The following is a 27130-nucleotide window of genomic DNA, read 5'->3' as shown; positions in this document are numbered from 1 at the left end:
AGTTGGGGAGGGTGGAGTGGGGGGGGANTGCGCTTCCCGCTTCTCTGTGCTCGCCCCCGCCTCTCAGCTCCGTTCCCATGGCGGCCCTGGTGTTGGAGGATGGGTCGGTCCTGCGGGGCCAGCCCTTTGGGGCCGCTGTGTCGACTGCCGGCGAAGTGGGTAAGCAAGCTCCGGCCGGCTGCCGACCTCATCCCACTCTCTGCTACCCCTTTCTGCCCAACCTGCCCTGCCTAGACCCGCCATTTTCCCGCCAGCACACCCAGCTTCCCACCCCATTTGGTGCCCGTGTCCCCACCCTAGCCCCTTTCATCCCTCAAGGTCAAGGAAGCCTCCGCTGGGACATTGTCATCGCGCAGGGCAGTGGTGCGAAGGGTGTCCTGCCCAAGCCCTAGCCCTGCCTCTTTCTTGCAGTGTTTCAAACCGGTATGGTCGGCTACCCCGAAGCCCTCACTGACCCTTCCTACAAAGCACAAATCTTAGTGCTGACATATCCGTTGATTGGCAACTATGGCATCCCCGCAGATGAAGTGGATGAATTCGGCCTCAGTAAGGTAGCCACACCCAGTGCTTTCTCTACTTTTCCTTTTCACGTCGGTGATTGTTAACTTAGTCAAGTGAAAACATTGACATTAAGTTAAGCATCCTGGAGAGAACAAAGATACGCACTGAAGTGATAATACAAGTACTACCCATAGCCTGTTAAGTACTCTGAGAGGCACAGTCCTGGAGGCCAAGCCAGAGTCTGAATTTTGATAAGGAACCAGTGAAGATTTCTTAGCAGAGTGGTGTGATGGGAGGAATGCTTTAAGATACATAGTGGGAAAGAGACCGGAAACTAGGGCCACACCCTTCCCAGTGGCTGTGAATCGCAGTTCACCTACCAAACCAAGTTGATAATGATCTTCTAAACCTACTTTCCTTGCAGTTGATTAATTTATTTTTGCCACTTTTCAGTAGAGTTCTCATATCTAAATAAGAAAACTCAAGTCTCCTCCCACAGTGAGGTACCATCCATTCCTCCTCCTCTGGAATTTGGAAACTAAGTTGCACTCTGAAAATTCAAGTAATGAAAAAAAATCCACAGAAATTAATAGTGGAAATCACCATAGCCTAGGTACGGTATTCCTTAAAACTCATTTTGTCCTGGTTTTCCAGGCTTAGTGGGCCTTTCATTATTTATTTCACCCTGACATTTAGGAGAGGGAACTCAGGTAAGGAACACCCTTGTTATTACTGGAAGGGACCGTTCCTTATCACAAATCTGTAAGTACACCATATTCTAGTTTATAATGCGGTGTGGTGGTTAACATATGGCAGTCTTTAGCTTTGTTAGCTGGAGACACACTGACAAAATGAGAGTTTATAAACCTGCAGAATTGAGACCCTTGACAGAACCAGGGTGAATAAGGCCTCCTAGAGCCTCTAGCCCACCATGGATACTTTTGTGCCACATGCGCTGTGAATGCACCTGGCCATATGCAGACTCCTCTTCCTGGCTGTGGAAGGTTCTGCCAAACTCCTTCAGATCCCCAAACAACAGTCTCAACCTCCATCTTCTTTTAAACCTTCTACCACTAAACAGATGTGATTTAAATATACCATTCCTTCCCATGTAAATGACTCATTTCTTTCTTTAATTATTAAATGTTTATTGGGTAGCAAATTTATGTTAACTTTAAAAATTATTATAATCCCTTACTGGAGGAGGGTGGTAAAATCATGCCTAACGTTGTACCCTGAGCCTTTATTGTGCACCTATTTTATCTTATTATCATCATATTATTATTACCTTATTTTCTGTTTTTACCACATTCTGTAATTATGACCTTGTTTATTTGCATGTTACTTTGTTAACTTTCAGGCTTCCTAAGTAGCAAATTAATATGGTAAGGACAAGGACCTTGTCTTTTTGCATACTCACTGCTCCTCCCCCAACATCTATTAGGATGCCTGACACTAAGTGGACACTCAGTAAATGTTTGTTGACTGCTACTATGTATCAGGCACCTTGTTCTCCTGGAGTTCACAGCTCTGTGAGGAAGACACACACGTGCATTTGCAATACAATGTAAATAGCAAGAATGGTGGAAATAAAGTGAGTTTAGATGAGCCCTAGGGAGGAGGCACAAACTGCAGGGAGTGTGAGAAGGTGGCATCTTCACAGAAGTGGGGTTTGTAGTCTCAGTTTTGGATAAAAGAAATGGAAGGAAAGGAAAGTATTCATTTTCAGTGATTAATCAGGGCCTGGCTTTCACTGTTTCATATGGGGAACAGCATTGTTGGTAAAGGACAAAAGCAGGAGATGTTTGCTGGGTTAAAGGAATGACTGGGTCATTCAGTGTGGGTGAAGCGTAAGGTATCGGCTGTAGAGTAGGGAAAGAAGTTAAGAAGACGTGTGGTCCTCAGCTCTCATGATCTCTTTGTTCCGTCAACAGTGGTTTGAATCCTCAGGGATCCACGTGGCAGGACTGGTGGTGGGAGAGTGCTGCCCCACGCCCAGCCACTGGAGCGCCACCCACACCCTGCATCAGTGGCTGGAACAGCATGGCATACCTGGCCTCCAAGGTATGGTGCTAGCTAGTTGTGTCTGGGCAGAGCACAGGTGCCTGGACGGAAAGAATCCAGAGATCTCTTGTGTACTGTTGGGACTTGAGTCTAAGGTTGTGATAGAATGTATCAGATTTGGAAGGTTTAGATTGGGATCTGGGGATTGGAGAAGGAACTGAGCTCTCAGATGGAAAATTTCAAACATACAAAAGGAGAGAATAATGTAATAACCTCTCAGCTTCTATAATCATTAACTCAGGACTAAACTAGAATCCCCTAATTATTTTGAAGCAGATCTCCATATCATTTCATCCATAAACAGTTCACTGTGTATGAAAAAGGAGTCCTTTTTAAAACAGAGCCACAAGGGGCGACTGGGTGGCTCAGTCGGTTAAACGTCTGACTTAGACTCGGATCATGATCTCACGGTTCATGGGTTTGAGCTCCGTGTTGGGCTCTGTTCTGACGAGTAGCTCAGAGCCTGGAACCTGCTTCAGATTCTGTTTCTCCCTCTTTCTCTGACCCTCCCCTGCTCATGCTGTCTCTCGCTCTCTCTTAGAAATAAATAAAACATTAAAAAATTAAAAAATAAAAAAAGTAAAACAGAGCTACAATAACATTATAGTACCTTTAAATGAGTGACACTAGTTCTTAAATATCCAGGCGATGTGTTCTCTGTTATCTAAATGTTTTTTATTGCTTATTTGAATCGTGATCTAAATAAGATTCATATTTTGTATTTGGTTGGTATGTCTAATTTATGGGCATTGTAACCCATTTGATAAAAACAAGTCAGTTTTCCTTTAGAGTATCCCACAGTCTGCATTTGTTGATTATGTTCCTGTAGTGTTGTTTAGTGTGCTCTTTTGTCTGTTGATATTATTTTCTGTAAACAAATCTAGAAGTCATGGTTCAATTCAGATGTGATATTTTTAGCAAGAATACTTCATGGTGGTGTACTTGCATCGGGATGGCCCAGGATTTTGATGCCCATAGAACAGCTGTGTGTGACTCAGGGCTCTGGAATGCAGTGCTCCTGAGTCTAACCTCATGCATGACTGAGTTGGGGGAGTGTGATCTCTGAGAGTGTGCTGTTTTGACAGGAGTGGATACTCGGGAGCTGACTAAGAAGTTACGAGAGCAAGGGTCTCTGCTGGGAAAGCTGGTCCAAGATGGGACAGAGCCTTCAGCCCTGCCATTCTTGGACCCCAATGCCCGCCCTTTGGTGCCAGAGGTCTCGATTAAGGTACAGAGGTAGAGTGGGAAAGTGTCAAGCTCTAGCATAGCAGTTTTAATCTGCTCCTAACTTGGGTGAACACTTGAGGGCAAATCACAAGAGGCCTCAGGCAGGTGTTTGTGTGTGTGTATCTGTACTTATTGATCACAGCTGCCCACTCTTGCCCTTTATTCCTCAGGCCCCACGGGTCTTCAATGAAGGGGGCACCCCTCGGATCCTTGCTTTGGATTGTGGTCTCAAGTATAATCAGATCCGGTGTCTGTGCCAGCGTGGAGCCGAGGTCACTGTGGTACCGTGGGACCACGCATTAGACAGCCAGGGTGAGTAGATGGGGTGTGTATAGGGCTACAGACAGGTAGCATGGGTGGAAGATCTGTCCCTTGGTCCAGTTGCTATAAGTCAACATGAGTTGCAGGGAAGGAGACAGAGATCAGGGCTTTCGCTCTGATGGTAAAGAAGGGCTGCAAGTGTATCTCTCTGGTTAAACTACTGGTTTTGACATCATCTTTTCTGCCCACTCCAGAGTATGAGGGTGTCTTCCTGAGTAATGGCCCTGGTGACCCTGCCTCCTATCCCAGTGTGGTATCCACACTGAGCCGTGTCTTATCTGAGCCTGATCCCCGACCTGTCTTCGGGATCTGTCTGGGACACCAGCTGTTGGCCTTAGCCATTGGGGCCAAGACATACAAGATGAGGTGGGACTTGTGGGGGAGAGGAAGGGCCTGAACTACTGACCTGAGCGGTGGGGAGTCTTGGGGATGGGAATAGAGTTGGCGTTTGTTAGTGTTGAAACAGGAGCAGGGGCTGGTGAGGTTCCTACACTCCTCAAAACCTGGGTTTGGTACAATGGTGAAGGGAGGGTGAAAAGGGCCTGTGACTCAGTGTGCTTCCATCTCCAGGTACGGGAACCGAGGCCATAATCAGCCATGCTTACTGGTGGGCTCTGGGCGCTGCTTTCTGACGTCCCAGAACCACGGGTTTGCTGTGGAAACAGACTCACTGCCAGCAGGCTGGCTTCCTCTCTTTACCAACGCCAATGATCGTTCCAATGAAGGCATTGTACATGACAGCCTGCCCTTCTTCAGGTGAGCTTGGGTCATTCTGGCAGGGTGGCTGGATCTGTACAGCTGGGAAGCCCCGGGGTCTTGAAGATCAAGAAGGGAAGCACAGCAGTGGGCCCCAGTCCTCTATCCTGCTACCAGTTTCCAAGTCAGAGATAATGTCAGGTTTCGTGATCCCATCTTTTCAACAGTGTTCAGTTTCACCCAGAACACCAAGCTGGTCCTTCAGATATGGAGCTTCTTTTTGATATTTTTCTGGAAACTGTCAAAGAAGCCACAGCTGGGAACCCTGGGGGCCAGACAGGTAAGCACCTGAGTAGAACTAAATAGAACCAAGAACAGGATTGGCTCCGGGATGGGCATAAAATGGAAATGCCCTGGGAAACCGAGATCTCTTTGGGAGGTTAAGAGGACAAGATGGGAAAGCAACCAAGCCAAGGTGATTCGTTTATTCTTCTATTGAAAGGAGCTCCACAGTCATGCTTCCTCGGTTGTTGTCCCGCCTCTGCCACTCATTAGAGGCATGACCTGTTTTAGTTTCTTCTGTAAAGTGAGGAGGTTAATGTAGGTGATCTCTCAGGTCTTGTTCAACTTTAACATTCTATGACTTTCCTTGCCTCCATAGTTCGAGAGCGGCTAGTTGAGCGCCTCTGTCCCCCTGGGATTCCCACCCCAGGCTCTGGGCTTCCACCACCACGAAAGGTTCTGATTCTGGGCTCTGGAGGCCTCTCCATTGGCCAAGCTGGAGAGTTTGACTACTCAGGCTCTCAGGTAAAGCATATCCATCCCTGCCCCTCTGGGTGTGTGACCATCAGTTCCTGATGGTCAAGGAGAGGGCTGAGGCATGAATATCGGTTGTAGAGAGGAATGAACCAGAAGATGTGGGGAATGTGCAGAAAGGTGAGGTGCCGAGGAATAGATGTTGGTTATGAGAGACTGGGAGTACAGGAAGGGAGAGAAGAGGAAGAGATGTTGGTGGTTTAAGACTGTTGGTAGTCTTGGGGCGCCTGGGTGGCTTAGTCGGTTAAGCGTCCGACTTTCGCTTAGGTCATGATCTCGCGGTTCGTTGGTTCGAGCCCTGCATCGGGCTCTGTGCTGACTGCCAGCTCAGAGCCTAGAGCCTGTTTCAGAGTCTGTGACTCCCTCTCTCTCTGACCCTCCCCTGCTCACGCTGTCTCTCTCTCTCTCTCCTAGAAATAAATAAAACATTAAAAAAAAACATTAAAAAAAAAAAAAAAGGTGGTCTTGCTTCTTGCCTGGGAGGCTGATGTGCCATTTTTGTCCCCCTAGGCGATTAAGGCTCTGAAGGAGGAAAACATCCAGACGTTGCTGATAAACCCCAACATTGCCACAGTACAGACTTCCCAAGGGCTGGCTGACAAAGTCTATTTCCTTCCCATAACACCTCACTATGTAACCCAGGTATGACTGGCGTAGGGATCGACTGAGGAGGGGATCCAGACAGGGGCATCCTCTGGTCACTCTGGATTTCTAAACTTCTTTGATCCACTCTATACAAGGTCCTAACGTTTGTTATTTCTCTCCTCCCTCAGGTGATTCGTAATGAGCGCCCCGATGGCATCTTACTGACTTTTGGGGGCCAGACAGCTCTGAATTGCGGTGTGGAGCTGACCAAGGCTGGAGTGTTGGCTCGATATGGGGTCCGGGTCCTGGGCACACCTGTGGAAACCATTGAACTGACTGAGGATCGGCGGGCCTTCGCCTCCAGGATGGCAGAGATTGGAGAGCACGTGGCTCCCAGTGAGGCAGCAAATTCTCTTGAACAGGTTCGAGGGGTGGTCGGGGGAAGGTAGAATGATGTCATTTTCTTCACATCTTATTTTCTCTGGGGCCAGGAACCCTCTATGCAGCAAGCAGTCAAGGCCTGATCAGTGTGTTCATCTTTTCTGCTCATTACAGGCCCAGGCAGCTGCTGAGCGGCTGGGGTATCCCGTGCTAGTTCGGGCAGCCTTTGCCCTGGGAGGCCTGGGCTCTGGCTTCGCCTCCAACAAGGAGGAGCTCTCTGCTCTTGTGGCCCCAGCTTTTGCCCATACCAGCCAAGTGCTGGTAGATAAGTCCCTAAAGGGATGGAAGGAGATTGAGTATGAAGTGGTGAGAGATGCCTATGGCAACTGTGTCACGGTGAGTGTTGGAGGTGGGGTGGGAGTAATGTCAGGCAGTATGAGCTCTAGTAAGAGCAGAGACTAGGGCTGAGATCTTTGGGGGCTTGATGTGCCTTAGACCCAGGATGTGTACTGCCCCAGAAGCAACAGGACCCTGGATGCAGCCTCCTGCCTCTCTTGACTCCCTTTGGCAGTGACCTCCACAGGACCCTCCTTTCACAGGTGTGTAACATGGAGAATTTGGACCCATTGGGCATCCATACTGGAGAGTCCATAGTTGTGGCTCCAAGCCAGACGCTGAATGACAGGGAATACCAGCTACTACGGCAGACAGCCATCAAGGTGACCCAACACCTCGGAATCGTTGGGGAATGCAATGTACAGTACGCCTTGAACCCCGAGTCTGAGCAGGTGAGACTCTAGGCCCTGGAGCTGATATTCTAGCTGTTGGACCTCAGCCCATAATTCTGGGTCCTTGAGGCCAAGGAGCCCTTGGCCCTACAGACCTTGGAGTAGAAGTCAGGATTGTCTGTGGTAGGGTTGGACTGGGGTGAGGGTGGTGCTTTTGCTATCTATGCTTTTGGAGAGGGCTTAGTTTTCTGGCCCTTCTGATACCTCTCAGAGGTGGGCCTTCTGGGCCAGTTATCTGGTGACTCTCACTCTATCTCTCTTTGCAGTATTACATCATTGAAGTGAATGCCAGGCTCTCCCGAAGCTCCGCCCTGGCCAGTAAGGCCACAGGCTATCCACTGGCCTATGTGGCAGCCAAGCTAGCATTGGGCATCCCTCTCCCTGAGCTCAGGTACAAGGGTGGGGAAAAGACCACAGAGGTGGGGAGGGGAGATGAAGAAAACATTCATGGGACAAGGAATTTGCAAAAGATAATGGCCTGGATGTGTGGGGTTGGAGGAAGCTATCCAGAAACTCACTCTTTACGTCTCCTACTCTGTCCTGATGCCTCCACATAATGGCTCCCAGGAACTCAGTGACAGGGGGGACAGCAGCTTTTGAACCTAGCCTGGATTATTGTGTGGTGAAGATACCTCGCTGGGACCTCAGCAAGTTCCTCCGTGTCAGCACAAAGATCGGGAGCTGCATGAAGAGCGTTGGTGAGAGAGACACGCCCCAGGAGACCCTTCCCCCGGTCGCCCTGTGGGGTCCCAGAAGTCCCAAGAATCTAGAATGTCATAAAGTTAGTTCCCTGGCATAAGCTTTCAGATCCTATATTAGCAGCAGCTTGGGAACATGGCTTCTCAGAACTCATAGGGACATTTCAAACTCCATTGTCCTCATCAAGAGTGGGAATCAAAGGCATCTGGAAATCTGTGCCAGAATACACATACCACGACCATTGCCCAGATGGTGGGCATGTCGGAATCTTTGGGCAAGGGTGATAGCCATCCAACTGCCTCCTCTCTCTTGCTTTACAAATGAGTAAACTGAGGTTCCACAGAAGAAAGTGACATGGCTGAGTAGAGGGGAAAGCCAAGAACTGAAAACCAGATTGGTTGCTAGTTATGCACACCTCTGTTCTACTATGTTGCTGTTCATCGGCAAGACCAGTTTCATGAAACTCTACCCACTTGCATTGCATTTTGCCCACAGCCACATCGCTAGGTTGTTAATGCCAGTGACGGTTTGTTCTCCGTATGACTTTAAATACTGGTGCTTCAGGGAAATGATGCTTGTTATTCTGTGAACCCTTCTATATCCAAGTCAATGCAGTGACAAGTCATTATTAATGCGTATCTGCTTCTCTGGGCACTTTCTGCCATGGTCACCTCCAGATTTTTTTTTTAGCACGTTTAAGATCAGAGCAGAACATGAGAGACCTTTTTCATAAAAACAAGGACATTAGTAGTGAACGGTGTGCAAGCAGTGGTAGAGTATGCTGGAACTGAGTTAACATGCTTCCCTATAGCATCCCTTTAAATCACCTTAGACTGCTCTAAAAGGTTTCAACCAAAGCAGGCATTTCACATACCACAGTGCCACCAGCTGAGGGTAAGAGCATTTCATTGTGTTGCAAATTTCTGTTAACAGCAACAGTAGCCTTTAAACAAGCAAGTCTAAGTAAGCTCAGATATTATTTTGGAATTTTTGGAAATCTTACAAGACTGCCAAGTTCCTTCTGGAGATGAATTCTTGTTACATGAAAATTAAAATCAACATGGGAACGAAGCCATAATTAAGCTATTGGTAAAATAAATGGACTGAAAATAGGATAAAGATTAATTACAATATGAAACATTTAAGTTTTATATCTATTCAGGTGTTCTTAGAATGTGACCTTTTTTGATAACTTTGTGACTTTTATTATACAAGATACATAAGCCATTGAGAAATTAGTAAAAGTAGTTGAACCAAAAAAGAGTAACTCTATAGTCTTGTTACACAGGCATTATTTGGGTATATATATATGATTCCAGAATCTTCCTAGGCATGCATATATGAATATGTTGGGTATCTCTCTTGCTCCAAATAAACATAATAAAACCATATTACAAAGGAATTAAAAACATTTATTATCCACCTCCCTAACTACTATTAGCATTTTAAGTGTTTTAAAGTTCTTTTGAAGAAACAACTAGGATATTAAATAGAAAAATACAGTTAGTAAAAATAAGGAAAGAAAGAAAGAAATAGAAAGCATAGTTAGTGGTAAGAAATGCTTGAAGACCCTAGGGTAAATTGTCAGAGGACATTATAGAACTTTGTGGAAGAGGAAATCAATAAGCAGACCTGGGGGTTGTAGGAGAGGGGAGTTCCCTTTTATTAATAAATGGAAATCTAGGTAAAATGAGGTAACATTTTTAAGAGCAAAAATTGTTTAAAACGATCATATGTACTTTTTAGAAGATGGTGAAACTTACACTTTGTATCGTAAACCATAAACTACTGTGAAGCAAATAATACTTATTAAGACCCAGAAAATTCTTACCATTTTCCCTGCACCTCTGCAAGTTTATTCTAAGGAGATAACCCAAAGCACTAAAAAGTCACAGCCTCACTTAAAAGGATGAACACTTCAAAGCTAGGTGTCCTTCCATAAGTGACTGGTTAAGTTATGGTAAATCGTACACAAATTAAGCTGTTGGTAATAAGGTCCCATAGCAATGTGGGAGCATGGTTCTGATAAAGGAAAAAGCAGGATGGAAATTGTAGGTATATCATAATCATGTATAAAGCGTATATTCGAAAGAAGTCCAGGAAGGAATACTTTCAAATGAGAGTTGGGAATGTGGTTATTTCTGGATGGATTCAAAGAGTAGTGGGATCATCTTCCTATTATTCAGACTGTTAAAAGGTTTTAAAGAGAGACTGATCCCAGATGGTGTCATCACAATAGAAATACAGCACCTAACTGAATGGCCATCAGTGGTTGGACCATTGTGATCAAGTGCACTGTGTTCTAGTATCCACATGTCCATTTTAGGCATTTTAATTTTGTAGTCCGTAATAAACACAAAACATGAACATGGCAAGGAGAGTTGCTCAGTTTACAATTGCTCAATAACAAAACACCATACATACCACCACTGTTGGCCTTGTCCTGAGAACCTCCCAATGTCTCAACTAAATCATAGACCTAGGTACTTCCTACCTCCAGGACCTCAGTCTTCCCATCCTGTTCCTCCAGGTGAAGTCATGGGCATTGGGCGTTCTTTTGAGGAAGCCTTTCAGAAGGCTCTTCGCATGGTAGATGAGAATTGTGTGGGCTTTGATCACACAGTAAAGCCGGTCAGTGACATGGTAAGTGGCTCCCTTCCCCTAGCAACACCCCTGAAATGGACCCTTCTCTGTCCGTAGTCCATGGATTTGTTGTTACCATTAATCGCGGCAGTCATTACTGGACATTTGCATTTTTCACTTTGCTGAGAATTTTGTGGTTCCTTTCATCTATCTTATGAGGATGTATTCTTTTTTTTTTAAATTTTAAATGTTTATTTTAGAGAGAGAGTGAGCACGACAGAGTGCGAGCAAAGGAGGGGCAGAGAAAGAGAGGGAGACAGAATCTGCAGCAGGGTCCAGGCTCTGAGCTGTCAGCACAGAGCCTGATATCAGGCTCAAACTCACAAACCAGGAGATCATGACCTAAGCTGAAGTCAGATGCTTAACTGACTGAGCCACCCAGGTGCCCCCTACGAGGATGTATTCTTAAACTTGTTTCTGTGGACAATGAAATAAGCCTAAAGAGCTTGTGGAACTTGCTAATACATTAGCTGCACAGCCAGAAAGAGGCAGAGGTAGGATTTGTATACAGGCTTTGGCAATTACAGAGCTTCTGCTCTGGGCTCCTTTTCTGCAGGTCTTTTCCTAAAGCAGTGTCACTCATGCTCTCAGGCTTTATGAGGTGCTAAAAGTAGATTGGGAATATTTTGCTTAACATTCAGACGTCTCTTCCCTCTGCACAGTCCTTCCATATCCATCTGTCTGCCCTCCCCATTAGGAGTTAGAGACGCCAACTGATAAGCGGATCTTTGTGGTAGCAGCTGCTCTGTGGGCTGGCTATTCGGTGGAGCGGCTGTATGAACTCACACGCATCGACCGCTGGTTCCTGCACCGGATGAAGCGGATTATAGCACATGCCCAGCTGCTGGAACAGCACCGTGGACAACCTTTGCCCCCAGACCTGCTGCACCAGGCCAAGCGCCTTGGCTTCTCAGACAAGCAGATCGCCCTTGCAGTTCTGAGGTCAGAGGTGGTGGTGAAGGCCGCGGGCTGAGGATGTGGGGCAGAGAATCTTTGTACCAGTGAGGGGCCCTCGCAGCGAGAGCATGGGGCAGTTTGGAGGTTTCTGACCCTCATGACTGGGATGTTTTCCTCTTAAATCCCTGCCCTGGGATCTCACCCCTCTACTAAGTCTGAGCCGTACCCCCAGGGCTATATTTTTTATCCTCCTCCTCCTTTAGCACAGAGCTGGCGGTTCGCAAACTGCGTCAGGAATTAGGGATCTGCCCAGCGGTGAAACAAATTGACACAGTTGCAGCTGAGTGGCCAGCCCAGACGAATTATTTGTACCTGACCTACTGGGGCACCACCCATGATCTCACCTTTCGAACGCCTCACGTCCTGGTCCTTGGCTCTGGCGTCTACCGTATAGGCTCCAGCGTTGAGTTTGACTGGTGTGCTGTGGGCTGCATCCGGCAGCTCCGAAAGGTCTAAGAGCTAGTCTTTCCTTCTGTTTTCTCTGCTGTTCTGTTCTCCTCAGTTCCAGCAATTGCCTCCCGCCCACACTTAATCCTGGTACTTTCTATTAATTGCTACACTTACATCTGTCTTAGAGCTTTGGGCTCTAAGTGGGGGTGGTGGGGTGGGGAGCTCCCCTTAGGCCATCTTGTGCCCCACACAGGCCATGTGTCTTTTCTCCCAACACTTGGTACCTACCTGTCTAGTGTTGGCCCCACTTCCCTCCCAAGGCAGGTGTCCCATACAGCTATTTCAGAGGAAGCTTTTTGGCTTTGCCTTAGTTTCTCCGTGTTCTTCTTTCATCTCATAGCTCAGTCTCATTTCCCTCCCTCCCGCAGATGGGATACAAGACCATCATGGTGAACTACAATCCAGAGACAGTCAGCACTGACTATGATATGTGTGACCGACTCTACTTTGATGAGATCTCTTTTGAGGTAAGAGAGTTGAAAGGCTGCTCATTAGCCCCGGTGGCCAGGGTCAAGTGGGAACGGCTGGCTGACTTGAGATTCTTTGGAACTTGTGGGGATTGAGGGGACGTAAGTAGAGGGTAAAAAGCAGTGAGTAGGAAGGCTCAGATTCCTGACCACTTGGTACCCCCACTTATTTTCCCTCTTGCACTAAGGTGGTGATGGACATCTATGAGCTAGAGAACCCTGAAGGTGTGATTCTGTCCATGGGTGGACAGCTGCCCAACAACATGGCCATGGCCCTGCATCGGCAGCAGTGCCGGGTGCTGGGCACTTCCCCTGAAGCCATCGACTCGGCTGAGAACCGTTTCAAGTTCTCCCGGCTCCTCGACACCATTGGTATCAGCCAGCCTCAGTGGAGGGAGCTCAGTGACCTAGAGGTGGGCTGGGGCCTGGTGGGGGGCTGGAGGCTGGATGAGGTCAGGGGTGAGTGTGACCAACCCAGCTGCACCCTTAGTCTGCTCGCCAGTTCTGCCAGACAGTGGGGTACCCCTGCGTGGTGCGCCCCTCCTACGTGCTGAGTGGCGCTGCTATGAATGTGGCCTACACCGATGGTGACCTGGAGCGCTTCCTGAGCAGTGCAGCAGCCGTCTCTAAGGAGCACCCCGTGGTCATCTCCAAGTTCATCCAGGAGGCTAAGGTAGGGCCACCAACAAGTCTTTGAGGGCAGGCTCCCCAGCCTCAGAGGAGACTCCCTTCTCTGGTCCTACAGCAATTTCTAGGCACAGTGGGCTAGGAAGGATGGATTGTACCAAGGCTCTTAAAGGAATTGCGCCTCCTGGGACAAGTGGGAGAAGAAACCAGCCCCTGCCCTACATCACATTGCCTTCCTGTCCCCACTAGGAGATTGATGTGGATGCCGTGGCCCGTGATGGTGTGGTGGCAGCCATTGCCATCTCTGAGCACGTGGAGAACGCAGGCGTGCATTCAGGCGATGCTACGCTGGTGACTCCACCCCAGGACATCACTGCCAAAACCCTGGAGCGGATTAAAGCCATTGTGCACGCTGTGGGTCAGGAGCTGCAGGTCACGGGACCCTTCAATCTGCAACTCATTGCCAAGGTAGTAAGAGGGGGCTAAAGGCAGAGACTAATGGGCATTAGTACCTTCTCACTCTGTGCTGGCCACAGTGCCAGTGAGCCCTCACTGCCCTCATCAGAGTAGGCCCAAAAGCTGGAGGGAAGGGACTCCTAGCTAGAGCCCACAGTGTTGTAAGAGTTTGTGACAGTCTGTTCACAACCTGACCCCTGTTTAAGGCTGATTACCCACAGAATGGTAAGTGAGAGAGTCAGTGTCCATGAAATAATGTCAGCAAGCACACCCTGCACAAGGCCTGACCAATCCCTCTCTGCCCCAGGATGACCAGCTGAAAGTTATCGAATGCAACGTGCGTGTCTCTCGCTCCTTCCCATTCGTCTCCAAGACACTAGGTGTGGACCTAGTAGCCTTGGCCACACGAGTCATCATGGGGGAAGAAGTGGAACCTGTGGGGTTCATGACTGGCTCTGGAGTCGTGGGGGTAAAGGTACGGAGGATTGAAACCTTGAGGTTAGCTGTCAGAAGCAGGGAGACAAATACCGGGAGAGAGTTCGCTTACCACACATGACACATCAGTCAACATGTAAACTGAGCACCTACCATGGGCAAGGCATCACTGGACCACAGGGGTCATAAGGGTCTTGGTCTTTTAGGAGCTCATACACTAGTAATGGGAGACAAGGGAAGGTGGGTTCAAAAACAGCTTGTTTCTAGAACAGTCTGTAATAAACCTGCATAGTAAAGATAAGAATAAAATGCCAAAGGAGTTTACAGACAAGAGACGCCACTTCCAAAAGGGGTGACCTGGAAAGGGCTGGGAGGAGAGGTGGTATTTAGATGGAGTCCTGAAAGGTGGTCAGGAAGTTCGATGGGCAGCGCCTGTTGACGAAGTGTTCCAAGGCCAATGAATTAGCCTAGCGGAAACTGCAGGAAGACTCAAACTGTACTTGGGAAGCAGCTCACTGCCCAGTGTAGAGCACAGGCAGAACGGCAGCGGGGACGGCTAACCCCACCGCCTGGCTGGGACCTCGGGGATGGGACTGTGGCTGCTTCTCGTGGTGAGGGGAGGTGGGCCCTCTTTTCCCTTGGCCGCCCACATCCTGTTCCTTCAGGTGCCTCAGTTCTCGTTCTCGCGCTTGGCGGGTGCCGATGTGGTGTTGGGTGTGGAGATGACCAGCACCGGGGAAGTGGCTGGCTTTGGGGAGAGCCGTTGCGAGGCCTACCTCAAGGCCATGCTAAGCACTGGCTTTAAGATCCCCAAGAAGAACATCTTACTGACCATTGGCAGCTATAAGGTACAGAATCCAAAGGCGGGGACTGCCTAGAGAGGTGGGGGCAGATGGCCTTGGCTCTCTGGGCCTGGGCTGACCTTGAAGTGGAAGAAGGGAGAGACAGAATCGCACCCTCCTTCTGCTTGGTTCAGAACAAAAGTGAGCTGCTGCCAACTGTGCGGCTGCTGGAGAGCCTGGGCTACAGCCTCTACGCCAGTCTGGGCACTGCTGACTTCTACACTGAGCATGGCGTCAAGGTACCAGGCCCCTTCAACCTACCCCTGCTTCGTACCAGAGAATTGTGTGTTCCCCTGCCTTTTCTGTCATTGTGCAAATTCTCTATAGGCCATGTAGAGCTAATAGAATATACAGAAAAGCAAAGAAAAAATTTTTCTTACGGTCTTTACCATTGTTAATATTCTGGTATATTTCTTTCTAGAATGTTATTCCTGTATGTAACTGTGTGGGCTCATACCGCACAAAGTCCTTGATAACCATAGAGTAGGTGTTTTTCCTGTCAAGAACTTACTTTGCCAGTAGTAAATAGAGGCAGCCCTGGTCCTCACCCTGTAGGTCCTCAGTCTCTTCCTTGTGGGTTCCCGGGCTACCTCTCCTCCCTTTGCTGTCCTTCCCGACTCCTGCCAGGCTCAGGTTGGCCCTGACCTTCTCTCTGGGCCACAGGTAACAGCGGTGGACTGGCACTTTGAGGAAGCAGTGGATGGTGAGTGCCCACCACAGCGAAGCATCTTGGAGCAGCTGGCTGAGAATCACTTTGAGCTAGTGATTAACCTGTCGATGCGTGGGGCTGGGGGCCGGCGTCTCTCTTCCTTTGTCACGAAGGGCTACCGTACCCGGCGCCTAGCTGCTGACTTCTCTGTGCCCCTCATCATTGATATCAAGTGCACCAAACTGTTTGTGGAGGTACCTGGGACCTGGGTGCTAGGAGGGCAACAGCCTGTGTTAATGGGACAGGAGGGAGAAGTGAGTGTGTCACAGGGTTGGGAAATCTCATTATGAAGCAGTTATGGTAATAAACGGGCTTTGGGGCTACAGAGAGAAGTTGGGCGTAGGGAGGTAGAGCCTGGTGTGTGTGAAAACCCAGTCCCTACCTACGACTCCTGGGATGCCCTTAAGTCAGGGCTGACTGTGGTTTTCACCTGCAGGCCCTAGGCCAGATTGGGCCAGCCCCTCCTTTGAAGGTGCACGTTGACTGTATGACTTCCCAAAAGCTTGTGCGGCTCCCTGGTAAGTGTATCTTTCGGGAGAACGTGGCTTCTGCACACTGGTAGCACCTGGCCCGGAGATCTGGGCTATGGGGCCCATGCCCTGCCCGGACTGCATAGAGTGTGGGGGCCAGAATCTTTCTCACTGAGCTCTTTCCTCCCACGATCCACTGTGCCCTTGACTGAGGAACCTTGCCCTCTTCTCACTTGTATCAGTGGCTGCTTATTTTCCTACCACCCCGGTTCACATCTTTGATGTCGTTTGTGTCTCTGAACCTTCCTCTAATCTTGCCACATCCACGTTCTCCCAGGACTAATTGACATCCACGTGCACCTGCGGGAACCAGGGGGGACACACAAGGAGGACTTTGCGTCAGGCACAGCTGCTGCCCTGGCTGGGGGTGTGACCATGGTGTGTGCCATGCCTAATACCCGGCCCCCTATCATTGATGCCCCTGCCCTGGCCCTGGCCCAGAAGGTAAGCCTTGTACTCGTGCTTCATGGTGACCCAGATGTCTCTACTTGCCTCCCAGACCCATCCTCCTCCTGTCTTCCCAGAAGCCTAGGGGCCTGGGCCCCTGGTTCCCAGGCTGGCATGGATGCCGGTGGGTCTTACCTCATTGTCTCATATGTATCTTCCCCAGCTGGCAGAGGCTGGTGCACGCTGTGACTTTGCCTTATTTCTTGGAGCCTCCTCGGAAAATGCAGGGACACTGGGTGCTGTGGCTGGGTCTGCTGCCGGACTAAAGCTCTACCTCAATGAAACCTTCTCTGAGCTTCGGCTGGACAGTGTGGCCCAGTGGATGGAGGTAGGGAGTGGGCCTGCGGGAGGAGGCAGCCAGTGTCCCCTGGCTTGAGGACCACACAGCGTGGGCTAACAGCAGCAAGTGTCGGAGCTCTGTGAGGGCTTTGGGCTCTGATGAGCTCGGAGAATTAAGGGCTCTGCACACTCCCTGATAAATTCTTTCTGTCCCCAGCACTTTGAGACATGGCCATCCCACCTCCCCATTGTCGCCCATGCGGAGCGGCAGAGTGTCGCCGCCATCCTCATGGTGGCCCAACTGACCCAGCGCTCAGTGCACATATGTCATGTGGCACGGAAGGAGGAGGTGAGAGAACACCAGAGATCCCAGTGTTCCTTCTGTTTTCTCAGTGACGCCAAGAGGTCAGGGTACTCCTTGGGGATAGGAGGGGGTGGGGGGCGTGGAGCCAGTATCGTCAGCATGTCTGCCCAGTATCTTGCTAGAGGGGATGTTGGCTGCGGAGACTTACAGGGCAGAGCGTGAGGGAGGCCTCTTCTAGATCTCCCTCCTGTTCCCCCCGCCTCCCAGATCCTGCTGATTAAAGCCGCAAAGGCCCGGGGGCTGCCAGTGACCTGTGAGGTGGCGCCCCACCATCTGTTTCTAAGCCATGATGACCTGGAGCGCCTGGGGCCCGGGAAGGGGGAGGTCCGGCCTGAGCTTGGCTCCCGCCAGGATGTGGAGGCCCTGTGGGAGAACATGGCTGTCATCGACTGCTTCGCCTCAGACCATGGTGAGTGGGCCCACGATGTACCTTTCCGCCCAGCAGGGCTTGTGCCCCAGCTCAGGGCCTCTGCGCTCCATGAGAATTGGGACTTGACCTTTGTGTCTCACAGTGTCTGGTCTGTGATGGATACTTGATAAATGCTCCCTGAAGGAACTGATGAGCAAACGATTAAAATCATAAATGAGAGGGGTGCCTGGGTGGCTTAGTCGGTTAAGCGTCCGACTTTCGCTTAGGTCATGATCTCGCGGTTCGTGGGTTCGAGCCCCGCGTCGGGCTCTGTGCTGACTGCCAGCTCAGAGCCTGGAGCCTGTTTCAGTCTGTGACTCCCTCTCTCTCTGACCCTCCCTTGCTCACGCTGTCTCTCTCTCTCCTAGAGATAAAACATTAAAAAGTTTAAAAAAATAAAATAAAATCATAAATGAGAGAACGTGGGTAAAAGGTGTGGTTCTCGGAAGGTGGCAGCCATCATGGTTTTTCTGTTTTCCAAATAACCAGAAGAAATTAGCTTTGGGATGGGTGATGAGACAGTACAGTCCTAGTGGCCTGTGTGACTTCCCAGATGTGGAAGTGACTGGGCCTGAGGGTGCCGCTCTCTTCCTGCAGCCCCCCACACTGTGGAGGAGAAGTGTGGGCCCAGGCCCCCACCGGGCTTCCCAGGGCTGGAGACCATGCTGCCGCTGCTGCTGACAGCTGTCAGCGAGGGCCGGCTCAGTTTGGATGACCTGCTGCAGCGACTGCACCACAATCCCCGGCGGATCTTCCACCTGCCCCCACAGGAGGACACCTATGTGGAGGTGTGGGCCCGGAGGGCGGGCTGCTCCGTATCCCACGCGTCTGTTCCAGGGGGTGGCCCTACCCTGGCGTAACCTGTAACTCTGGACAGGTGGATCTGGAGCACGAATGGACCATCCCCAGCCACATGCCCTTCTCCAAGGCCCACTGGACACCCTTCGAAGGGCAGAAGGTGAAGGGCACCGTCCGTCGTGTGGTCCTACGAGGGGAGGTGGCCTATATCGACGGGCAGGTACGTGTGTGGCCTGAACCCCACTGCTGGCCCATCCCAGTGTGACTTTCTTGGTGCCACTGTCAGCCTGCCCCAGCACATTGCTGTGCTTCCAGCACCTCCTCCAGCCGCCCTGGACATGGGTGGGCACAGGCCCCCTGAGGCATTTTTTTTCTTTGTGCTGGCTTCCATTGCTTTAGGGTCCCAGTCCAGCTCTCTGCCCCCTGCTCACTCGCCTGCTCCTGCCTTCTGTTGGCAGGTCCTCGTGCCCCCGGGCTACGGACAGGACGTACGCAAGTGGCCTCAGGGGGTTGTACCCCAGCTTGCGCCACCAGCCCCTGCCACCAGTGAGATAACCACGGTATCTACAGTGCTTCAGGACTGGGTGGGGGGTATTGGGGGCTGCAGCCAGGGACAGAGCCAACAGCACAGATGTTACAGTTAGTGGTATAGGAGTGGAAGGTTCTCTACTTGACACTTAAAATTCCCACCCCCTACTGCAAAACATAGAATTAACTCTTGGTTTAGGAGGTTACCTACACAGGGGAAACGCAGGCCCCTTATTAACCCCACCAGAGGTTTATCTGAGGCCCCGTCAGGGGGCTAGCGCACACCTCTAGAAGGCTAGATTGTCCCCCTGTGTCGTGGGCAGCACAGCAGAAGGATGGACCTGAGGGGAGGTGGTGGAGAATGGGTTCCCTGCCGTTCTTGCTGTGGACAGTGGACAGTTGAGCTCTTCTCGAGGGATTAAATTTGAGGAGGTATTGGGTCAGTACTTTTTAAAATGCTGGGCCGGTATCTCTGCAGACACCTGAAAGGCCCCGCCGGGCTGTCCCAGGGCTTCCCGATGGCCGCTTCCACCTGCCCCCCCGGATCCACCGAGCCTCTGACCCAGGTCTGCCAGGTAAGGAGGCCCTGGGATGTGGAGGATGGGGCCATCAGGACTCAGAGGTGTGTAAGGATGGGCTCCTCTTCCCCCACAGTGTCCTCGTGATGGACCGGGGCCCAGGGGCTCACAGGGCCCCTCCCCTCCCAGCACCTCACTTTTGTCCACTTACCCTGTTCTTCTCGCCTTTGTCCCTCATCCTAGTCTGACCCACTGTACCTTCCTCTGCCTAAATCAGTCTGTCCTCCGTGAGGTAGGCACCCCACAGCTTCTCACGGCCCTTTCTTGTTGTGGGCAGCTGTGTTCTTCCGCCCGGGAGCTGGGATCCCACGGGGCAGCAGAACGTGGGGTAAATCCAGGTTATTGGTTGGTGTGAGCCTGGCCGTTCCCCTTGCCCAGGATTCCTTTGCCACTTGGGTGGGCCCCGGGAGGGCACCACTGCTCTCACATAGCAGCCCCTGTGGGAAATCACTGGTGTGTCCCCAGGGCTACTGGTCCTTGTTGTCCCCTAACCTGCTATAGCTACTGTTGTGTGAGTTGGTTTAACACAGACGCTGTGACCCAGAGTGTGCGGAAATGGGGGTTCTTCACAGAGCTTCGCTGCAGGCTTACATTTGTCCTGTTGCTCTGTTTGTAGCTGAAGAGCCAAAGGAAAAGGCCTCCCGGAAGGCAGCTGAGCCAGGTGAGACCCCCCTGGGACACGCGCTCACCTTGGGGACCTGTCTGACCTGACCTGTGTAGGAGGAGCCCTCTGACCCGCCTCTTCCGCCCCGTCCCCTCACTGCAGAGCTCATGGGAACCCTTGATGGCACCTGCTACCCTCCACCACCAGTACCTAGACAGGCGTCACCCCAGAACCTGGGGACCCCTGGCCTGCTGCACCCCCAGACCTCACCCCTGCTGCACTCATTAGTGGGTCAACATATCCTGTCTGTCCAGCAGTTCACCAAGGATCAGGTGCCTGGGGGAGGGAGGAGGGGGACACCCAGAGCTTTAAGAAACTGCAAACTCGGGGCTAGGACCTCTGGAGTCCACTGCCTTTTCAGCTGACTTGAAATCTTTCTTAGATGTCTCACCTGTTCAACGTGGCACACACACTGCGTATGATGGTACAGAAGGAGCGGAGCCTCGACATCCTCAAGGTCAGGGTCAGGGCTAGGGCTGTGGGCTACAGATCCAGGACCCTGTCAGAGGGATCTCTGTCTCCTCCCTTGTGTGAGCCCAGGTCCTCCACTAGAAGTTGTTCAGCCTTCTCTACTCTGGAAGGTCCTGCTGCCCTTGGCCCCTGATCCCCACATGTTTGCTCTCCTCTGACCAGTATTTAGCTGACTTACGAGGCCCTGAGTGCCAGTGCATCAGTCTGTTAATCTAGTCGCTTGCTATATGCAGAGGTACTCAGTGGGATAAATCTGGGGTGTTTCTGTTTCTCCCAGAGAATGGATATCTCATTCAGATATTTACCAATGGTGTTTTGGAGGTGGAGTCTTTAGCTCAGAGCAACACTAATAGAAATGCCAAGGTTAGGACAGGTCACAAGGAGGTTTACAGGGAGTTCTCTCAGTATCCCTCCTGTGTTAGTGGGCAAAGCAAGCAGCAGCCTCTACATCCCCCAAGATGAGCACACGCACTTTCCCACTGAGTCTTGGCCTTCCCCTAGGGGAAGGTGATGGCCTCCATGTTCTATGAGGTGAGCACGCGGACCAGCAGCTCCTTTGCGGCAGCCATGGCCAGGCTGGGGGGTGCTGTGCTCAGCTTCTCAGAAGCCACGTCTTCAGTTCAAAAGGGCGAATCCCTGGCTGACTCCGTGCAGACCATGAGCTGCTACGCCGATGTCGTCGTGCTTCGGCACCCCCAGCCTGGAGCGGTGGAGGTGAGGCCCCCTGAGGCTGATTATGATGGATCCAGGGACATGACTATAAGTCTGGTTGGGGCAGATGGGTGAGGAGACCCAAGAAGAGTGGAACTCAGGCAGGGAGTGGGAGCCGCTGGGGTGCAGAAGACGGGGCCTCTCCTTTCTTATTCGGGTTCTCACAGCTGGCCGCCAAGCACTGTCGAAGGCCGGTGATCAATGCAGGGGATGGGGTTGGAGAGCATCCCACGCAGGCCCTGCTGGACATCTTCACCATCCGGGAAGAGCTTGGGACTGTCAATGGCATGACGGTGAGGGCAGTGGCAGGGGATGGGGGCCTGCCTGGGGAAGGTCTGAAGAGGGGAGGCAGCTGGGCAGTACCTTCTCTGTCCCGAGGCATGCTATGCATCAGGGCGGCCTATGTTCTGGTCTTGACACCAAAAGCTTTGAAGTGGGAGGGCAGGTGCTTGATCTGGGGGCCCTCTTTGTGACTGGGTTCCCCCCCTAGATCACAATGGTGGGGGACCTGAAGCATGGACGCACGGTGCATTCCCTGGCCTGCCTGCTCACCCAGTACCGTGTCAGCCTGCGCTACGTGGCACCCCCCAGCCTGCGCATGCCATCCAATGTGCGGGCCTTTGTGGCGGCCCGTGGCACCAAGCAGGTGAGGCCCTGAGAGGCCGTGGGGGTGTGGGCTGGGCAGTGAGAGCCTGGCTCTGCATTCAGTCTGGCTCTGCCTCCCCCTCCAGGAGGAATTTGAGAGCATTGAGGAAGCGCTGCCTGACACGGATGTACTCTACATGACGCGCATCCAGAAGGAACGCTTTGACTCGAGCCAGGAGTACGAAGCTGTGAGTGCCAGGGCCGAGGGGAAGCCAGGGCTGGAGCTGTGGTGCATCCAGACCAGTGGCCAGGGAGGCTGCACCCCAGGAGCTTGATCGGGCCTCTTGGTTGTGATACCTTCATGTGGGTGTGGAGGGGACCCTGGAGGAACCCAGGCTTGTGGCCCCATAGCCACCATGGCCCTGAGGTACTGACAGGGCTCCCATCTGCCTTGCAGTGCTTTGGCCAGTTCATTCTCACTCCCCACATCATGACACGGGCCAAGAAGAAGATGGTGGTGATGCACCCAATGCCTCGAGTCAATGAGATAAGGTGACATGGCTTCAAAACTGAGGATACACCGGGGGCTGGCTGTGGGAGGACACTTAGTCGTGGACAGGACTTTGTGGGCCATTGAGTAACCGTTTTCTTTCTCTTGTAGCGTGGAGGTGGACTCAGACCCCCGAGCAGCCTACTTCCGCCAGGCCGAGAATGGCATGTATATACGCATGGCTCTGTTAGCCACTGTGCTGGGCCGTTTCTAGGGCCCGGCTCCTCAGGCTCCTCTCCCCAGGCCCAACTGCTGGGCTCGATCCCAGTGCCCCCCACGGGGGCAGCCCACTTAGGAGATGCTCTGGGGCGTCCACCCAGCTCACGTGCTCCTCCGCACACATGCAGACCACGCTTGGGGCGCTGGACTGGACTGGAGTGCTCTAGTGTGGGGGTAGATCCCCATCTCCCTATTGCACCGCAAACCTGTAAAGTCATTTTTCTACTGACTTAATAAATAGCTAAGCTGCTCGTAAGCGTCTACTTCCTTGCACGAATTGTGGCTCCAGCGCAGAACGCTAAGTGTAATGGTCAGGGCTTCTGGAAATTTGGAACAGCTGCCCAAATCCAAGAACATCCTTGCTGGGCAGACTCTTGCTCTGGCCAGGGCTGAACAGTGGGGCTCAGTATTTTCAGTCGTGGCTCTGGGATCCTAGGCAGGGGGTGCTGTTCTGTTGGTCCTGAGTCCTATGCTGCACTGATAGGTGCCCAGTGTCCTTCCTCAATTAAGTTGCACTCAAAGTTCTGACATGAGTTATGGGAAAAGGAACACCGGACAGCTGGGGCCTGCCTAGGGAGGCCTTCGCTCTTCTCTCCTCTATCTGGTTAGTCCTCTCCTTCAGTGGCTGAGGTGGCCATTGTGTCCTCAAATCCTGGCCTTGGAGTTCAGCTGCCGTCACTGTTAGGAGCCCCTCCCACCTGCTATCCCTGGGAGCCTCTGGCTGACCCTGGACTTTCCAGACTGGACAAGGGGCTCGGGCGGACACTATGGAGGGCTGTAAGGCACTTGGCTTGGAAACCCTGGGATTGGGGACAGGTGGAGTAGCTCCTGTGTCTGCAGTTCAGGGCTTCTGTGGATCATACAAAGTATGTGAGCTATTCCATTCCATGAACTTTAGCAGCATCAAATTTCTAGATCCAGGAGGCTCCACCAGAGGTACAAAGCACCATGTGCAGTAAGAGTACAAGGATGAACAAGAGAATTCTCACCCTCAGTTTTGAGGCCCTTAACTGGGACGGCCACATGCTGGCATGTGACGGTCCAAACCGCACCCGCATCACTCAGGAGGAACCTACTTCATGCAGGGAGCTACTAGCATGTCACAGGGAAGGGAAAGTGAGAAAGGCACTCGTTTTCTGAAAACAGTGTGAGCACAGAATTTCACATATTCTCATGTAATCTTCTACCAACTTTCTAACCATTTTACAGATGCAGAAACTGGCTCAGAAACCGAAAAGTCACTGGGTGGCTTACCCAAAGTCACATAGCTAAGATTCATATATAGGACCACTGGACTCCAAACCCTTCTCTCTAAGTAAAAAGGAAAAAGTCATTTCCAGTGTTAAGGGCATCCAAAACCAGTGCGAGAGACAAACCGCACAAACTTAAGCAGAGAACAAGCCTAAAGTATGGGGAGCCAGTTTCCAGAAGAGAGAGCAGCATAAACCTGGACTCCTGTCCGTGGAGTAGGATTTGGGGCTGTTGCCTGAGGAAAGGGCAGGTTGGGTGGGAAGAGAATCCTTGCCAGCACCGCTTGAGCATAGGAGTGGCAGGTAATTCTGTGGCTGTGGTACAGTGAGGGGCTACCCCCCGACCCCACAGGGCACACCTGCTTTGCACTGTTCAGGCTGAGTGACAGACCAGACAGAGGTTTGAATGTGCTTTCCGACAGAAACGGGGACTAGGTGTAACTGCAGCACCTCTGGGGGGGGGGCGGGGGGGCGATCTGCCACACTCAGATTCCCACAGAACTCTGTCTCGGAGCCTCGTCCTCAAGGAGAAGTGGGGTTTGCTGCCAAGCGGCATACACGTTCTACTCAGTTGCTAAGTGGTAGGAGGTGTTCCTGCTCTGTTCTTTGGCTCTCCTGACCAGAACACAGCTCTAAGTTGAATAAACTTCTTTCCCCTACAATCAGAAATGAGATCTTAGTACATTGGGCAATAAATGTAGCTATCAGCAAGAAATAAAAACAGTCCTTTAAACAAAATATCCGTATCTAAGGCTGTTCCACATCCACTGAGAAACTTCATATGTTCCATGTGGTTATCATTAACTATAAAAAGTTAAATAAAAGTTTTCTGGTCTCCTTTCCTCCTGAGACACTTAGGCAATTTGATCTATATTTTTTTAAGTTAACATGCTCGAATTATGTGTCAAGCACTGTTGCAGCTTTACAAATATTAACTTTCTTTTGTACTTTTGCTTTTGGATGAACCCTTTAAAAATACTGCCCTGTGAAAAAAAGGTCCGACCTGATGTGTTCGCTTATTATCATCACAGTCACTTTCACCAACTCTTCAAGATCTACCCTAATGAAGAAGAAAATCTCAAAATAGGTCTTGGAGCTTTGCCACTTTCATCCTATTCCTACCTGTTACCATTATACTTTTTTATTTTTTTTTTTTTTAACATTTATTTTTGAGAGACAGCGTGAGCAGAGGAGAGCAGAGAGAGGGAGACAGAGTCCAAAGCAGGCTTCAGGCTCTGAGCTGTCAGCACAGAGCCCGACATGGGGCTCGATCCCACAAACCTTGAGATTGTGACCTGAGCTGAAGTCTGCCACTTAGCCGACTGAACCACCCAGGCGACCCCTACCTGTTACCATTATTGAGCTACAACCAGTGGAAGTTGCTGCAGCTTGGGGCTTTAGTTGAAAGCGTAGAGTTGGGAGTGCCCAGTGTAACATTGGTAGGTGGCTGTGGTTGTGTAACAATATCCCATAGACAGTGGAGGGGACACTGGCTATAGGAGATGTGGTGCAGACAATGAGGGCCAGGATAAGGGACTGCACAGCAAGACTAACCTGGCAGTAGCATCTGGAAGAGATGGGGGAGCCGTTCCACCATCAGGGAAGCCAATTAGGATGCTGTTGCACTAAATGCAGATGATGGGTGAAAAAGGATCTGGACTAAGAAACAGGAATGGATGTTACAGAATATGAAAATACTAAGGATAGGAAAGACTAAAAAAATGACTCCATGGCATGGGACCTTGAGATTGGGAGAATGAAGGCTGATGTAGATCAGAGAGCCAGTTTGGGGTAAGGAAGGATGAATTCTGTTTGGGCATGATACTTTTCAGCTGTTGCTGGACATGTATGGAGATGTATAGATACTGAAGCTGGGAAGTTGGGGCAACATGCACGTTGGGATAAATATGTGTTTACATAATGACATTACTCATTAATATATACCAAGCACCAAGAAAAGTATTGAGCCCATAGCAGGGGCTCAGTAAATATTTCTTGACTGAATCATTAACATAAAGATCAAGCTCTTTAAGTATGTACCTTTATATTAGTTCACCAAGAGAATGAGAGCAAGGAGAAATGAGCAGCAGAATCTTACAAAGTGTGGAGAAGAACTCAGAAGAAAACCCTCAGGGTCCCAGGGTTGCGGGTATGTGATGTGTGTGGCGAGAGGTCAGCAGATCAGGTCCTGCAGTAGGTCACTGGGTCAGGGACTTGGTCACAGTAGTTCCTTTGAAGCTTTGTGGCTGCAAGGTGGACATTACATTTCATGGGCTTAGTAAGGGACTAGTCTGGAAGCTGAGGTCATTTGCCAAGAAATAAGGAAAGATGGGTGTGGCATTAGGACCTGAAAAGTTTCAGAAAAAAAGCTGGGAAAATAGTAATGAATCCTCAGGAGGGGAATAAAAGTGTCACCAAGTGGGACTCAGTGGAAAGATAAACATTGTGAGCTTGTGGTAGGGTTGGGAAAGCAATGTGTGGGGCAGGATCAGGGACAGGCAAGTCACCTACCGTGGAGGACTCTGGAAATATCAATCACTTCCTCTTTGAGAGGCATCTGATTAGTTACCACCAAATGTTGCTGCAGATTTGCCCTGGAGAGTCTGCTTGTAAGGCACTGGCTCACGGGTGGGAACCTGGGGTCTAAGAAGGCTTTGTATGACCTGATGTCCATACGTTTAGCATCTTTTCATCCATTCACTCCTTCACCAACAGCTCTTACTGAGCATCTACTAAGTGCCAGGCAAACGTAAGGAAAGCCAGTGCCTTCTTCCCTCTGGGGATGTGAGATTTATGAAGCAATCTCACCCCATCACTGTGTTTCCCAGAAGTCCCGTGTGACCGAGTCCTGATCTGAACCCTGCTCCAGGGCAGCAGGTGGGCAGGATGGAGGAGAACAGGGAGGCCGTCTCTGGGCCAGGGAAAGCAAGTCTGCTATTATAGGGCCCGAAACCAGTTTATTTTGGTAAGCTTTAACTGTCTTTTAGTTCCTGGGTTTGGTTCCATTTTGTTTCTCCTTAGGCTTTTGGCTCCAGTCCTTTTGAAATTTATACTCTGTCTTAGTGGAGCCAAAGAGAACAAGA

General features: G+C 50.8%; 1 protein-coding gene across 1 annotated transcript; it reads left to right on the top strand.

Annotated features, from left to right (window-relative positions):
- Nucleotides 1-34: 34 nt before the first annotated feature.
- Nucleotides 35-23048, top strand: CAD (carbamoyl-phosphate synthetase 2, aspartate transcarbamylase, and dihydroorotase). Its single transcript, XM_077774053.1, has 44 exons — nucleotides 35-159; nucleotides 412-551; nucleotides 2436-2565; nucleotides 3651-3793; nucleotides 3963-4104; nucleotides 4308-4479; nucleotides 4684-4869; nucleotides 5037-5149; nucleotides 5471-5616; nucleotides 6136-6267; nucleotides 6399-6632; nucleotides 6766-6987; nucleotides 7191-7379; nucleotides 7646-7770; nucleotides 7947-8077; nucleotides 10609-10721; nucleotides 11419-11663; nucleotides 11882-12128; nucleotides 12497-12595; nucleotides 12784-13008; nucleotides 13086-13268; nucleotides 13472-13690; nucleotides 13986-14153; nucleotides 14779-14961; nucleotides 15090-15194; nucleotides 15619-15858; nucleotides 16101-16182; nucleotides 16472-16638; nucleotides 16805-16969; nucleotides 17138-17269; nucleotides 17492-17693; nucleotides 18291-18481; nucleotides 18571-18711; nucleotides 18950-19051; nucleotides 19498-19594; nucleotides 20214-20258; nucleotides 20364-20533; nucleotides 20644-20718; nucleotides 21234-21446; nucleotides 21611-21736; nucleotides 21934-22089; nucleotides 22175-22276; nucleotides 22486-22580; nucleotides 22690-23048. The coding sequence occupies exons 1-44, from the start codon at nucleotides 78-80 to the stop codon at nucleotides 22790-22792; spliced, it is 6678 nt and encodes a 2225-aa protein (XP_077630179.1). The 5' UTR covers nucleotides 35-77; the 3' UTR covers nucleotides 22793-23048.
- The last annotated feature ends 4082 nt before the right edge of the window (nucleotides 23049-27130 follow it).

This window comes from Crocuta crocuta, unplaced genomic scaffold, assembly GCF_008692635.1.
Source record: "Crocuta crocuta isolate KB4526 unplaced genomic scaffold, BGI_CrCroc_1.0 scaffold246, whole genome shotgun sequence".
Classification (NCBI taxonomy): Eukaryota; Metazoa; Chordata; class Mammalia; order Carnivora; family Hyaenidae; genus Crocuta; species Crocuta crocuta.
This window is presented reverse-complemented; position numbering and strand designations above follow the sequence as displayed.